Raw genomic sequence first — 15,619 nt, 5'->3', positions numbered from 1 at the left:
TTGTGTTATGAGGTTCTTAGTACTACAATAAGTAGTACTTAGCATTACAAAAAAGCATACAATCCAAACTCATAATAAAATCTAAAAAATGTAACTATAGCTATAGTCTCAACCCCTTCTATGGAATATATTATGAAAAATTGCTGGGGGGATTATATTTTGGGGCTACATCCATTCATTCTGGACTGTCCCACAATCTCTGTCTGTGAAACTCAAAGTCCAGATAAGTTCTCCAATAATTTCTTCAGATCTTTCAAATTAAAAGCCTGCTACTTGACAGCAGATTGTGCTGTTTAAGTGGGAGGAAAGACTGAAAGCTTTTTCGGTAAACTTTGAAAATGTTCTGTTTAATATCCAGATTAATGGTGGATAAAAACAAGTAACAGGAAAACTATAGGCTATAGAGTGGTGAGTATGGCATGGCTCTGTTGCCTGGGAAATACTTTTGGACTCATCACAAAGGAATACAGAGATTGGTAAAAGTACATTTATAATTGTAATTGATGAACATCAGAAACATGTACAGTAAGGTATTAATCAGGAGTCGTAATCAGTATTCTAAATGGGTTAGTATGACTGGATAAATGTAATTTGCGCAGCATGCACACATTATATATCCATTATTCTATACTCATGTGACAGAGCTCAGTAATTTATTTATGAAGATTTCATTAGAGAACAGTCACATTTGTTATGTAAACCTGTATCCATATTTATAGGTTGTTTTTGTGCACTGCAGTGCCACAATATTAAAGCACAGCACAGCAGGTATTATATAAGCAATCTCAGTGAATCTGTAAAAAAAAATAGTGTCTATTTATCAAAGCGGTAGGCAGACCTACACCAATGGGCATGAATGAAATAGGCTGAACTGTCAGGCATTCTTTGAAATAACTTTGATGCCTTTTAGGAACTGGTGAATTGACTATAAGCTGCACCAACTGCTTAAGTAACATGCAGTCAGCTACTGCTGTTTGACAAAACTCAGTCAGAACAACCCAAGGTGCTGCGCTCTTCCCATTACTTCCTAGTTTTAGTGTTAATCTGACCCAGCTTGTAGACTCATTCAGTTTGACATGAAGGCTCTTCATTTTTTATGTCCTGATGTGATACCCTGAACCCCCCTACTTTAGAGCATTATGTGTGATGGTCCAAGGTGTTCCAGGCCAATAGTTCACTGCTTCCACAGTTGATATATATATATATATATATATATATATATATATATATATATATATATATATATATATATATATATATATATATATATATATATATTTAACATGAGAAATATTGATTTAAGTTTGGTTAATCAATATTAAGTTTGGTTGATGAATGAATCAATATAGATACCCTTAAACTTCAAATCTTGTTTATTTTCCCACTAGTCTACTACACAGACCAATAGATGAGTGCAGAAAACAGAGCAAACAGTTTTCAGAACACTGGAAATTCTGACCAAAAATGCCAAAGTACTGATTGACTTCAACTGCTCCCATTTTTCAAACATTGTGAATGAAAAACCAGAAAAACCAAACAATCCCATTTCAGTCAAAAACTCCCTCAAGAATTCCTGGCCAAAAATAAACAGACCAACAGTTCAAGATAAAGTTCTATGTCTACCATCTCAAATGCTATTAAAAAACATCCTCTGATTGACTTACGTTCTTCTTATTCTTCCAATATCCTGACCAAAACTCCCAACATTAAACAATAACAACATAGGGCATGACAATCTGATCAACATTTAGTTAACAGTCAGTAACACAAACCCATTGTCCTTATGATAGCACCTACTGCTTCCTCAGCCAGTTGCTGAGACAAACTAGCCTTTTGACATTTTCAGAGGTCAATGCTGCCCTCTTCTTCTGAACTATGTTACCAGCAAGTGAGAAAAGTCTCTCACAAGGAACAGACGTGGCAGGACTGGTCAGATATTTTCGGGCCAGGGCAGACAGTTGTGGATGGGGACCTGCATGACGTGACTGCAGTGGGCATGCTGCCTCACTGATGGTGGGCTCTGCTCTGTAGAGGCTCAGAGTCCTGTTAGGCCCTTGGTCTTCATCTGAAGAAGAGTCAGAGGGAAACAGCAGGAAGCTCTTCTTCTTTGCTGGCTCATCTGTGGTCTGTAGAGTAATGCTATTGGGCTCTTGCAGAAATGTCTCAAGGCTATTCCACACCCCTTCTCGCTCTCCTTTAGGTATACACTTCAAGTTCTTAAAGCGTGGGTCGAGTGCAGATGCAATCTTGAGCCATCCATGGTTAAGCATAGCTTTGTGTTGGGATAGGTCCTTTGAGAAGGCAGCTTTAAATCTAATCGCATAGGCTGTGTCTTCATCTGAGACCTCCATGGTGCGTTCCAGGTGAAGGAGAGCAGGTAACACGACAAAGCATGAGACATAAGTATCGGCCCCAAGGAGCTCGGTTACATATCTGCAGTTGAGAAGTTGGGAGAAGAAAGAATTTAATTGTACTAATTCCCAGTCAATTAAAAAAAACAGTGAATTTGCTAAATAAAAACAGTGGCAATAAGAGCGATATTCAGTGAGTAGTACATTTAGTTTGGGAAAAATTTATATTGCAACAATTCACAGTCAATTCATGAAGCTATTCAAATGGAGAGTAACTAGTGAAACAGTAAAACACTTTTGTGTGGATGTATGCTTTATGTGCGTGGCTCAAGGAGGGTTGCCAGGCTCTGCAATTTATTCCACTCCGTTACTGTCAACATCATGAGCTTGTGCTTTTGTCTGGCTAGAGCGGCCTTCACAGCCTCTTGGTTCTTTAGGAGACGCTTGATCATATACAGTGTAGAGTTCCACCTTGTGCGAACGTCTTGGATCAGTGGCTCCTTGTCTTGCTCAAGGGCTGTTTGCAGCTGGTGTAGATCCTCTGTATTGGCAGGTCTATGTTTGAAGTGACCCACTATCTTGCAACACTTAGCCAAGATGTCACTGAAGTAGCTGTCAAGAAGGCAAACATCGAGGGTTCTCTGCAACATGTGGGCAACACACGGCATGTGCTGGAAAGGGAGCCGTCTAGCTGCAACTATCATGTTTCGAGCGCTGTCTGTTCCTATTGTGGTGACCTTTTCTTTAATTTCCCAGGCCTCTGCCACAGCCATAAAGTCCTCTGCACGGGCATCTCCATAGTGCCTAGAAGTGGTCTTCTGCATGCTCAGAGTAAATGACTGGATCTTCCATTCATCATCTATAATATAAACTGTCGCACAAAGATAATTGTTGCTAACAGAGGTGCAGTCATCCCCAGTCAGAGCCACATTTGTGCCGCTCTTCACAATAACTTGTTTTACGTCCCTTTCGTCATCATACAGCTGCTGGATGTTTTTCGACATTGTCTTTCTGGATGGCAGTTTGTAACTTGCAACAGCTGACACAATCTGCACCGTCTCTTGTAACCCTTTATCTTTGACCACAGAGAGTGGTCTACAGTCCACAGCAATCCATTTCACCAGTGAATGGTCAATTTGTCTGACATGGACTTTGACATTTTGTTTCTGAATGTCAACCCCGACATGTGGTCGAGTGTTGACTGGTGACACTGTTTGCTCATACTAGGAATGCTATCACATTTAGCAGCTAAGTTAACATTACTGACCTGCGCGCATGTTTTGCATTGAGGTGGTGACGAAGGGTGGAAGTGCTCCTGTGATAAGCAAACTCCTTCCTGCATGAAGTGCATTACAGTGCAGTACAGCATTTTTGTTTGTACTTCCATCTGGAAGTTTCTTGTATTTAAATTTCCCATCCACCAGCTTAGTCTCTTCCATCATCTCTATAATGCTCATCACACTGTGAGTTTTTTAGTTCATTATTTTCCCCGTAATTAACGAATCAAAATTAACGTGTTAAAGTCCCACCCCTATACAAATACATAATGCTATATAAATACAATTGAACCTAATTTGCTCCTGTGTATCCATTGTTTTCTGGAGGCCAGGGATTGTGATTGTGATTGTTTTTTTCCCTATCATACCTGGCAGGCAGAAGTTTTTCTATCTCTATTAATCATGTTTATTGGAACAGGCTGTCTTGTCCTATGGTGTGCCACTGGGATCAGGTTTAGGACCTATACTATTTTGCTTGCACATGTTGCCTCTTGGACAGATAACTACTATTCTTAAAACATTTTATACTAATTGTATGCAGATGACATTCAGCTGTTCTGTTCTTTCCAACCTAACAACCTTTCCAAACTCACTGATCTGCATACCTGTTTAACTGATTGGTTAAATGCTAATTTAACTAACTAATTTAGCTAACTCTTATCATTGCTCCAGATAGTGCCATCCCAAGTGTCAATGCGCCATAAAGATTTACCCTTTGTCAGGTCTAACCTGCCCATTTCTCCTTAATCTAACATGTTTTGTATACCCCCTGCTGTGTTATAAATTATTGTTACAATATAATCAACGTATATGAGTGGTCACACGGTTTTGGATTGCTGTTTTAGGTTACTATGCATAAATGGACCAATGAGAATAATACTTTTGAATTCAGCAGAGCCTATTTATTTAACTGACTGGATAGTGGCTGTAAATAGTTGTAAAGATTTCTGTGGAAGTTGGTTGTGTGGCATGCTCTTGTAGCCTACTGCAATGGTAATTAGTGCTCTCTCCTATCAAAACACTTTGTTTTTACAGTCAGGGAATGTGGCATTATTCCAAAATGAGGTCTAGATTATGATTAGGCAAGATATCTCGGTGTATTCTTATACTTCTCATCTCAAATCAGCATCTTAGAGTTATGGTGAATGCTTTGGGCTGACAAAGAACCTTGGCTTCTTATTTCACTTGAGGGGCTATAGCCCAGTAATCAACACAGCTCATCTTCACTTTACCTGGCTCAGCCAAGATTCTCTCTCTCTCTCACACTCACACACACACACACACACACACACACACACACACACACACACACACACACACACACACACACACACACATCTGAATCACAGTAGTTTCAAGTGCTAGCTGCTGCTGCTTTAGATACTGTTTGCTTCCTCATACTCCTCTGGGCTGTACCATCTCAGAGCAGAGTGGGGGTCCTCAAGGGTTTCAGGATGTCCTTGCAGTCAGGTTTTCCTTCTTCCATCTGCAACATCACTCCCATTTCTAACAAACGTCTCCACTCCACCACCTCCACCATCATCACCTCCCTGTCCCCTATGAGCCACGAGCTTGCAGTCTCTCAGGGCGGTTGGCCAGAAACAACACATCCTCCTAATACCCTCCACTGTGTTTAATTTCACTCCCCCCTCTGCTTATAGTACAATCTCATCATTTCCAGCTTGCAAAGGGAGCGGAAGAGAGGGGAGAGAGAGAGGGTGAGTTAGAGAGAGCAAGAGAGAAGGAGGGAGGGAGGGCGATGTTTTGAGCTGGTTTGCAGGAAGAGTGGTTGGCCTGAATGCGTTCTGTCTGCTCTTCAGAGGCATCCAGGTGAGCTGTTTCCTCCTGGAAGGTAAGAGGAAGACTGAGATCGGCGCTTGTTTCGTCCTGCATCCCTTGTCATCACCCCCATCCTGCCTCCTCCTCCTCCTTTCTTCCCTTGCCTCAGCTGCATCCCTTCTGTTCGTTTGTGGGTAGATGAGCATGAATAGTATTCCCCAGACACATCACACATACACACGTAATACTGTACAATGGACAGATGTGCAAGGGTGTCAGCATATGTGCATTCCTGGGCGATGGATTTTATTTATGTGCAGGCATAGTGTGTGTATTTTGTTTTTTTTGTTTAGGAGGGAGTAATGATATTTTGTCATACTAGCATGCATGACAGCTTGAAAGTAGCCCACCTGAGTAACAGTTTGTCTCAGTGGGGAGGATGTGTTGAGGGACTCTGGGGATAGAAAGGAAGTGAGAGAAGACAGTGTGTGTCTGTGTCAGTGTGTGTCTGCAGTTTTTGCAACAAAGTCAAATCTTAACGTCAGTACAGTCAGCCCCCCTCTTTCTTTCCTTCACCCCCCCCCGCTAATAGGTAGCATTTCCGTTGTGGTGGTGAAATGGGTGCTGATGTGTACTGGTCTAATGGACGGGATGTTCTGCTGCAGCATTTTTCTGCTCATTCTACAATATGCCGTCCCACTTTGGGCAAATTTGCAACACGCTCCTCTTTTTCCGAGCCCAGAGGGATGGAATGTGGGCATTGTGGGGAGGATGAGCGAAAGGAAGAGAGAAAGACAGGGACAGGCCATTTACCATCTGTGGTAGCGTCTCATGGATGTGTAGCGAGCCTTTCTGCAGGGCCATATGCAGCTCCTTGGGAAGACAGCAGGCCAAGCTGTTAGGAAGAAGAGAGAATAAGGAGGGAAGGCTGAAAGAGGAGTATCAGGGTGTAATGTGTTTGAGAGCATAAGTGTTGGGATAAAGAGCCAAATCTAGAGTAGTGTCCACTTAATGGAGAAGCTTGAAAGGCTGTTCTTGCTGCAGTCAGTGGAAGACATAAGCAGAGGCAAAGTTGCCTTCCTCTGTGTTTAGACTTCTGCATTTACTGTAGCCAGCGTCACAGAATGGAGTGCTAAGTTTTACATCCAATGTGAGTACATACACACATACCTACTAATTAGTGTGAACAAACTAAATGAACTCAACAAAACTGATACAAAACTTTTTGAATGATGTGTACCACACAGTGGATAAGGTTAATTGTCACATAGTTCCATTAAAATGCTCAAAAAACATTCCACAGCAACTCAAACACAGTCTAGAGGGCCAGTTAAGATACTTAAATGAGTGAGGTCAGGCCTAACAGACAGCTTTTGGCCACAGCTGTTTATGTCAGAACACGTCACTCAGAGCACAAAGCCCAAGCGTTTTTTGTACCAGACTGTAAACATGTTTTTAATCCTGTAAAATTGGACATTTTAACATGAGAGTCTATGAGACTGACTTGCTTTTGGAGCCAGACTTTAGACTGATTTAGACTTATGTGATGAATCTTTGTAGAGCTACGACGTAGCCTAGGCAAGTGGCCGGCATCCTTGCTGGCATTCATGTTTGTGCTGCTGCCTTATGTGTTGATAACCACTGATCATGTCTCAGTGTCTTATATGCAGTGCTGGCCGACAGAAACAAATAAAATGCTGGGACTTTTTTCCTTCGGGTTTCTTGCTCTTTGCTGTGGTCACTTTCTTTTTCAGGGCCAAACATATTTGTCACTCAAGTTTTGTCTTATATTGAGTCCTTATATCAATGTTATGATTATTAGTCCTTATACTGAGACAATGATTGTTATTTTCTTATCGGTAAATTTAAAAAAATGGAGCAGGAAATGCACGGGAGGATACGTTGATACTGAACAGGCCAATCACAATAGTTGTGGGCTGTGTTGACACAACATTTAGTTTAATTTTTATGGAGGTCCACATCAAGTTATGCCGGAGATTGTGGCATATGGTTTCAGAGGGGTTTTTGCAGTCATGATGTAGCTACGGCTTAGAGTTTTCGCTAAAGCATAAATCTCCAGTACATGGTCAGAGGAAATGTGCTTTTGCTTTGGCTTCATTTTTTAGCCACATAGATTGCTGCTTGCTCCACACAAGACCTGGTAGGCATAGCTCTAAAAAAACAAAACAAAGAAAAAAGACTGTGTAGCCTACATCTGCAAATTTCTGTAGACCGTATTTGGCCTTGACTGAGCTTTGATTCAGGGTGAGTCTGCCTGCCTAAACCTAGTCATACATTAGTCATGCATTAGGTGTGTTGTGATATTTCAAAACAAATCTTGGTGTAACCCATGTTGAGCTTCGCCCATAACCTTTGAGCCAGATCTGGACCACAAATCATTTGCCAGTGTTGTTACTGAGGTGTGTGTCCAATGTAGCCCAAATTCCGATTATGCCTCTTTTATCTGGACTGGCCCTTTGCTGTTAAAAGTGGCTGTGACTGTCACATTGTCTGTATTGAAGAATAATGTTCCACTGTCAAAGGTGTTAGTGTGACTCAAACTGAGGCCATTGCTGTGGACATGAATTCTTTATGTATAACCCTGACTGGATGAGTTCTTACCATTAAATTATAAAATCTGTTGCTTCTCTAGAATTATTTTCAAATTATTTCAAAACTATCCACTGAAGGCAGTTGTGATGAACTCATCTCTAGCTCTTGGAACTTACTGACTTGCCAGCCCATTAAAAAACATGATGAGAACTTTTGAATTCTAAAACAATTTTAACAACTCAACAAGACTTTAGATTGGTTGTCTAGTTATAGTTCCCATTGCCTAACAAAGTTTCCTGCTGTCCTTAAATTGGAAACTGTTGGGACAATGTGCAGCTGGACACGTTGGTCATTGGCCAAACAGAAAACCCTGCGGCTGTGACAACTTTTGTACAGCTTAATTCCCAGAATAAGCATCACTGTGTGCCTCAAGTAACAAGATCTGGACAAAGAATGAACATTTATTGTTGTGTTTATTGATGTTAAAAGGTTGTGGAGTCAAGATTTCTTAGACAAACAGTTGTCTGATCACAGGTTAGATATGACCGTATCAGTCATGTTCAGTTGAGCTAAAAAGGTTGGGAGCCGACTGTTACACTATCTATACTGAGGAAATTCATCAGATCTCAATCTGCCAAGCTCAGGCAGTTGCAGTGGATATTTCCCTGACTAAAATCTTATTGTGAAAGATGAACTATGTCCTCCCATAGTTCATCTCTGGCTTTGTGAGACTGAAAACAAGCACAAAAAACATTGCTTCCAACCAAAAGCTATCTTGCCCTGTGTTTGTACCACCGCTTTGTCTTAATCTTGTCCTCCATGTTGTGCACCCTCTAAGACAAGTTTTTGTTTGTCCAGGTTTATAAGGATTGCTACCGATACCTGAGTATCAAATAAATCCAGAGCATCAGTGCTAGCTGTGTCAGCTCCTGGAAAAAGATGTCAGGGCAGAAATTGTTCAGTTTAAGATCCGCACCTAGGCAGTTCTCTGGCAGCAAACACAATGCTTTTATTTATACAGATGCAAATCCCTGGAGATGGAATCAGTGGCCCATGGTGTGATTCATATCAAGTGGCTACAAAGTGATCGTGTTTGCTTAAGTGGCACTCGTGTTAATGAGTCAGCAGTAAATGCCCAATTAGACCTGAAATCTGCATCCAGTTTTGCTGTTTTGTTATGGTAATTTCAAGTGGCCTGTTACTGAAATGTAAAACTGGTATTTAAATACTAGTTTCACCAAAAGTGCTACTCAGCACAGCATGTTAAGGGTTAATGAAATGTGTTTTTAACCATGCCAATAACATAATTGTGCTGTTATGTGTCTGCCACCCTGGTCCAGCTTGAAATAACTCAACAACAGCTGAATGAAGTGCCATGGAAGTTTATCCAAAGAAATCTATTGTCTTTTCCTCTTGCTTACTATTTAGGTATACAGTTGTAAAATTAACTGTGTGGCAGAGACAGAAGAACAGAGCTGTGTACCAGCTGTGCTGGTAGTGGTGGTGGGTGGGTAGCCAGTCAGTCACAAGGGAGTTAAAACTGCTTGTTTCTGCCCTGAGGTTCTGCATCTTGGCTCATGATAAGGATTATTTTGAACCCTGATTCATACGAAGTTACTGTACCAGAGTCCAATAACAAAAAATAATGAAAATATGGAGCTGGAAGTGAACATAGGAGGTTCTCTATGATCCATGGTTTACAATGTGAATCTTTGCGGAAAAACGTGATGTCACGAGGGTTATTGATCATTAGAGGGTTATTGTACTTGGGGAGTACAAATTTGCAACAGTAAGCATTGTGATAACAGTGATGTTGTAACAGCTATAAAATGGTAATGGTATGGTAATGCTTTTTTAAAAAGCTATAAATGTGCATTATTGGCAATAGAGAACCTGTTTTTGTATACAATGTATAAATGGGCAGAAATATGACAAACAATGGCAATAGCCTGTTAGTTAGTTAACTCAAGTTCAACTACTTCAGTACTAAGAATTCTCCAGTCCACTTGAAGAGCAAAGGGGCCTCCATGTACAGTGGCTTGCAAAAGTATTCATACCCCTTGAACTTTTCCAAATTTTGTCACATTACAACCACAAACATAAATATATTTCACTGGAATTTAATGTGAAAGACCAACACAAAGTGGTTACAATTGTGAAGTGGAAAGAAAATTATACATGATTCAAAACATTTTTTACAAATAAAAAACTGAAAAGTGTGGTGTGCAAAAGTATTGAGCCCCCCTGAGTCAATACTTTGTGGAACCACCTTTTGCTGCAATTACAGCTGCAAGTCTTTTAGGGTATGTCTCCACCAGCTTTGCACATCTAGTGACTGAAATTTTTGCCCGTTCTTCTTTGCAAAACAGCTCAAGCTCAGTCAGATTAGATGGAGAGCGTTTGTGAACAGCAGTTTTCAGATCTTGCCACAAATTCTCGATTGGGTTTAGGTCTGGACTTTGACTGGGCCGTTCTAACACATGAATATGTTTGGTTTGAAACCATTCCATTGTAGCCCTGGCTTTATGTTTAGGGTCATTGTCCTGCTGGAAGGTGAACCTCCGCCCCGGTCTCAAGTTTTTTGCAGACTCCAACAGGGTTTCTTCCAAGATTGCCCTGTATTTGGCTCCATCCATCTTCCATCAACTCTGACCAACTTCCATGTCCCTGCTGAAGAGAAGCAGCCCCAGAGCATGATGCTGCCACCACCATATTTGACAGTGGGGATGGTGTGTTCAGAGTGATGTGCAGTGTTAATTCTCCGCCACACATAGCGTTTTGCATTTTAGCCAAAAAGTTCAATTTTGGTCTCATCTGACCAAAGCACCTTGTTCCACATGTTTGCTGTGTCTCCAACATGGCTTCTGGCAAACTGCAAATGGGAATTTTTATGGTTTTCTTTTAACAATGGCTTTCTTCTTTTATGAACATGGCGATAAAAATAGTAAATTACTTGCCGATAGGTTACACCAAGTATCTGCATCTCAACTGATTCCCCGTATCCAAACTGGATCAGGACTAACATCCGATCCGCTGGAAATTAACAACTCTTTTATGGAATTTTATGTCACTATATTCGTCTGATCACTCTGTAGAGTCTGTGGACTTACTATCTTTTTTTGAAAAAATTGATATTCCTAGCCTTGATCAAAATGATGCGAAAAAACTGGAGGGCTCAATCACAATGGTGGAACTGGAGGCAGCAGCTAAGGCATTGAATGGTAGTAAAAGTCCTGATGGCTATCCGGGGGAGTTTTATAAAGTATTTGGAAGCAATTGGCTCCTCTTTTATTAGACATGTTTAATGAGTCTTTTAAAGCAGGTATGCTTCCCTCTTCTCTCAATCAGGCGCACATTTCATTGATTCTGAAAAAAGGTAAAAATCCATTACAGTGTAGGTCCTACCATCCTATCAGTCTGTTGAATGTAGACTTTAAGATACTATCTAAATTGTTGGCTAGGTGCTTGGAAACTGTCTTGCCCTCTATCATATCCCTTGATCAAACAGGATTTATTCGCAATAGACACTCCTTTTTTAATCTTAGCCAGGTATTTAATGTTGTCTATAATACCTCTTTAACACAGACCCCGGGAGCATTAGTTTCTTTGGACGCTGAAAAAGCTTTTGACAGAGTGGAGTGGGATTATTTATTCTTTGTTTTGAAGAAATTTGGTTTTCAGCAAAATTTTGTTTCATGGGTATGGTTGCTATATGCTTCTCCATTTGCTAGCGTGCGGACAAATGGCATTAACTCAAAGTATTTCCCTTTATATCGCTCCACTAGGCAAGGTTGCCCATTGAGTCCTTTATTATTTGCCATTGTAATGGAGCCTTTATCTATTGCCTTACGATCGCACCCAAATATTCATGGAATAATCAGAAACGGAGTAGAGCTAAAGGTCTCCCTGTATGCGGATGATCTCCTGTTACTGGTTTCAAACTTATCACTTTCTATCCCAACTGCCCTCTCTGTTTTAGATGCTTTTGCTTCACTTTCTGGCTTTAAGTTAAACCTTAATAAAAGTGAAATATTCCCTGTTAATAAGGAAGCAAAAGAGTACCCCCTTGCAAACTTCCCTTTTAAGATGTCAAGTGCAGGTTTTGTGTACCTTGGTGTTTATGTTGCAGACACTCTGAGTAATCTATACAGGAAAAACTTCCTCCCAATGTTTACTAAAATTAAGTCTGACTTTGAACGATGGTCCCTCTTAAATCTCTCTGTGGCTGCCAGGATTAATACAGTCAAAATGAATATATTTCCGCACTTATTATATTTTTTTCAATGTATCCCAATTTTTCTCCCCTTTTCTTTTTTCCACAGAATAAATAGTTTAATTTTAAAGTTTATTTGGAATCAGAAACCCTCTCAATTGCACCTTCAGGTGTTACAGAAACCTAAGGCTTTGGGTGGAATGGCTTTACCTAATCTTCTATACTATTACTGGTCAACAAATATAAGGAACTTAAATTACTGGGTCCAATACCAGGAGATGGGCTCTCCCCCATCGTGGCTCACTATGGAGGCAAGGTCTGTCTGTCCAACATCATTAAAAGCTTTACTATATTCTCCCCTGCAATCTATTATTTCCAAATGCACAAAAAACAAGATTGTGGCCTCTTGTCTTAAGGCACGAATAGCGAAAATGTTTGATACTGTGTCCCCTTTATGCTATCGATGCCACCAGGATACAGCAAACTACGCACATATGTTCTGGAGTTGTCCTTCAGCGGTTCGAATCCTGGCTACTCCGGGCTACATGCCAATGTATCCTTGGGCAAGATACTTAACCCCAAGTTGCTCTCCGACCGTTCTGTCGGAGTATGAATGTGAGTGAATGTTAGTTAATTAAAAGCACTTAGCTTCATAAAAAAATGGAAGTGCTTGTATGAATGGAAGTGCATGGGTGAATGCAAAACAGGTTGTATAAGCGCTTTGAGTGCTCATACTGAGTAGAAAAGCGCTATATAAGAACTAGTCCATATATATATATATATATATATATATATATATATACTTGTTTTGTTCTGTTTGTTTTTGAACAAACTCAGTTGACTACTATATTGTTCCTGTGACAGCTTTTTCCTGATATTATACTGGAATAGGTGCCAAGGGTGGGGATGGATGGGGGTTTTGTTTATCAATGACTAATTTCTCATATATTTGTTATTTCTCTGAATTCTGATTTGCTTTGATCTTCTGTAATTTGTTACAAAATCTAATAAATAGAATTTAAAAAAAAAGAAAAAAAAAAACAATGGCTTTCTTCTTGCCACTCTTGCATAAAGACCACATTTGTGCAGTGCACAAATAATAGTTGTCCTGTGGACAGATTCCCCCACCTGAGCTGTGGATCTCTGCATTTCGCCCAGAGTCACCGTGGGCCTCTTGGCTGCATCTCTGATCAGTGCTCTCCTTGTTCGGCCTGTAAGTTTAGGTGGACGGCCTTGTCTTGGTATGTTTACAGTTGTGCCGTACTCTTTCCATTTCCGGATAATGGATTGAACAGTGCTCTGTGTTCAAAGCTTGGGAAATCTTTTTATAGCCTGCTTTAACCTTCTCCACAACCTTATTTCTGACCTGTCTGGTGTGTTCTTTGGACTTCATGATGCTGTTTACTCCCCAATATTCTCCCCAATATTCTCCCAATATTCTCTTATTCTCTTGGGGTGGCTGTAGCTCAGTAGGCAGAGTAGGTCACCTACGTTAGAGTCATATCTGTGCCTCTCGGACCATTTAGAGGCTGCCTCACCTGGACTCTGGCTGTACTTCAAAGCAAATTGAAATCTAGGGTAGACTTTGTTGAGTAGCACGAGTGAGTAGCTATCTGACTTTAACAGCTCTGCTGCTGACTCTACTAAATATTATAAACACAAACCTGCATATGAATATGCAGGATCTGCAGGCAAAAAACAAGGTATTTGGTAACTAAAGCTTTCTGGTTTCCAGAGGCAGTTTGATGGGTGTAGACCACTCATGCCTCAGCAGGCATGCCTGATTAGGTCAGGGGTTCGATTCCTGGCTACTCCAGGCTACATGCCAATGTATCCTTGGGCAAGGTACTTAACCCCAAGTTGCTCTCCGACGCAACCATCGGAGTATGGATGTGTGTGAATGTTAGATAATTAAAGCACTTAGCTTAGTTAATATGGAAGTGCTTGTATGAATGGGTATGCATGGTAAATGTAAAACGTGTTGTATAAGCGCTTTGAGTGCTCTGACTGAGTAGAAAAGCGCTATATAAGAGCTAGTCCATTTACCATTTAACCAACCTCTGAGGCCGTCACGGAGCAGCTGTATTTGTACTGAGATTAGATTACACACAGGTGGACTCTTTTTAGTCATTAGCAGTCATCAGGCAACTTCTGAATGCAATTGGTTGCACTCAGAGAAAAGGGGGCTGAATACTTTTGCACACTGCAGTTTTCAGTTTTTTATTTGTAAAAAATGTTTTGAATTTTCTTTTCACTTCACAATTATATACCACTTTGTGTTGGTCTTTCACATTAAATTCCAGTGAAAAATATTTATGTTTGTGGTTGTAATGTGACAAAATATGGAAAAGTTCAAGGGGTGTGAATACTTTTGCAAACCACTGTAACTGAAAAGCAGTGATGCTATGGAGAAGTTTTACATTTTCCCTTTGAAAGAAACACAGCATTATATCAAACTTAAGTGGTGAAAACTCATTGTGATGGCTTTGCAGCACAATGGTGTATCCAGAAGCTGTAATGAATCCTCAGAGCAGCCCTTGCCTTCAGGGAGACGGAATGAGAAAATTGCCACCAACAGTTCTGCATTATAACAAAGAGAAACATTGCTCTACTCATTGTCAAGTGTTTTTATTCTAATGCTGCACTCTTGGCTTGGGTTTCACAGCCTTATATGACAGTGTCTGATGATGAGCGAGGGCAGAGGCTGCCAAGGCTTGGTATGAAGAGAAGTCAGAGGGGGTTGGAGGCTGAGGTAAGGAGCTGGCTACGTCACCGCTGTTCTCTTGAGTTACTGAGCACCCTCCTGAAGCTGGAACAGCTGGGAAGTGAGCCAATTTAGTCATTTATGTCTCTGCACTTTCCATTCTCTAGCATCCCAATCAAAGGCAATGACTGGCTGTACTAATCAGGAGGTAGAAGGCCTGGCTGCATCACTAACTGGCCATAACACTTCCTCCTCCAGGAAGGTAGCTGAACCTCAAAAGCCTCCATCATTCAAAGAGAAAGGCTGGTTGGTGTTGGTCATTGAGTTTGAGATGGTGATGCACACGGGTGCCATTTGTAAGGAAATTAAGAAAGTAATGCAGTGGCAAAAACATAAAATGGTGGCTAAAGCCTGTTTGAGTGCACAGTGACATCTTTTAGTTTGTTATTGATTAAGCCCATGTTTTTCAATAGGGCTGCATGACAAATGCAAGCAGCAGTTCTATTGTTTCTATAATAATTTCTATAATATTCTTATTTATATAACATTAGCACAGAATTCAGAGCAAAACCAGGACCTTATTCAAGAAAGCTGGCTTAGTGAAAACTGAGTTTGTTTCCCCTGATGTGAGGGGAACTCTGGGTTTCAGTTTCAGAAAGAGAGCTAACTTAATCTGTTGGCCAGTCTCTGGGGTCACAGACCTGAACCTCATTCAGTCAGTACATGTCAAAGCACATATCAG

The 15,619-nt window shown here is 40.7% G+C and overlaps 1 protein-coding gene across 3 annotated transcripts in view; it reads left to right on the top strand.

The window, feature by feature from the left end:
• The window catches only part of cdk14 (cyclin dependent kinase 14), a 245,186-nt gene that overhangs the window by 54,348 nt on the left and 175,219 nt on the right, over positions 1–15,619 (top strand). The window contains exon 3 of one of the 3 annotated variants that reach the window (XM_030749694.1): positions 14,839–14,925. The exons of 1 other annotated variant lie outside the window; for it this stretch is intronic. In XM_030749694.1, coding sequence (XP_030605554.1) covers positions 14,839–14,925 — 87 coding nt within the window. Of the gene's footprint in view, positions 1–5,350; positions 5,481–14,838; positions 14,926–15,619 lie in introns of those variants that run through there. One more of the 3 variants, XM_030749696.1, reaches the window with a different exon arrangement.

Source organism: Archocentrus centrarchus, chromosome 16, assembly GCF_007364275.1.
Source record: "Archocentrus centrarchus isolate MPI-CPG fArcCen1 chromosome 16, fArcCen1, whole genome shotgun sequence".
NCBI classification, from domain to species: Eukaryota; Metazoa; Chordata; class Actinopteri; order Cichliformes; family Cichlidae; genus Archocentrus; species Archocentrus centrarchus.
Note: the sequence above shows the minus strand (reverse complement) of the source record. Positions and strands in the feature narration are given on the sequence as shown.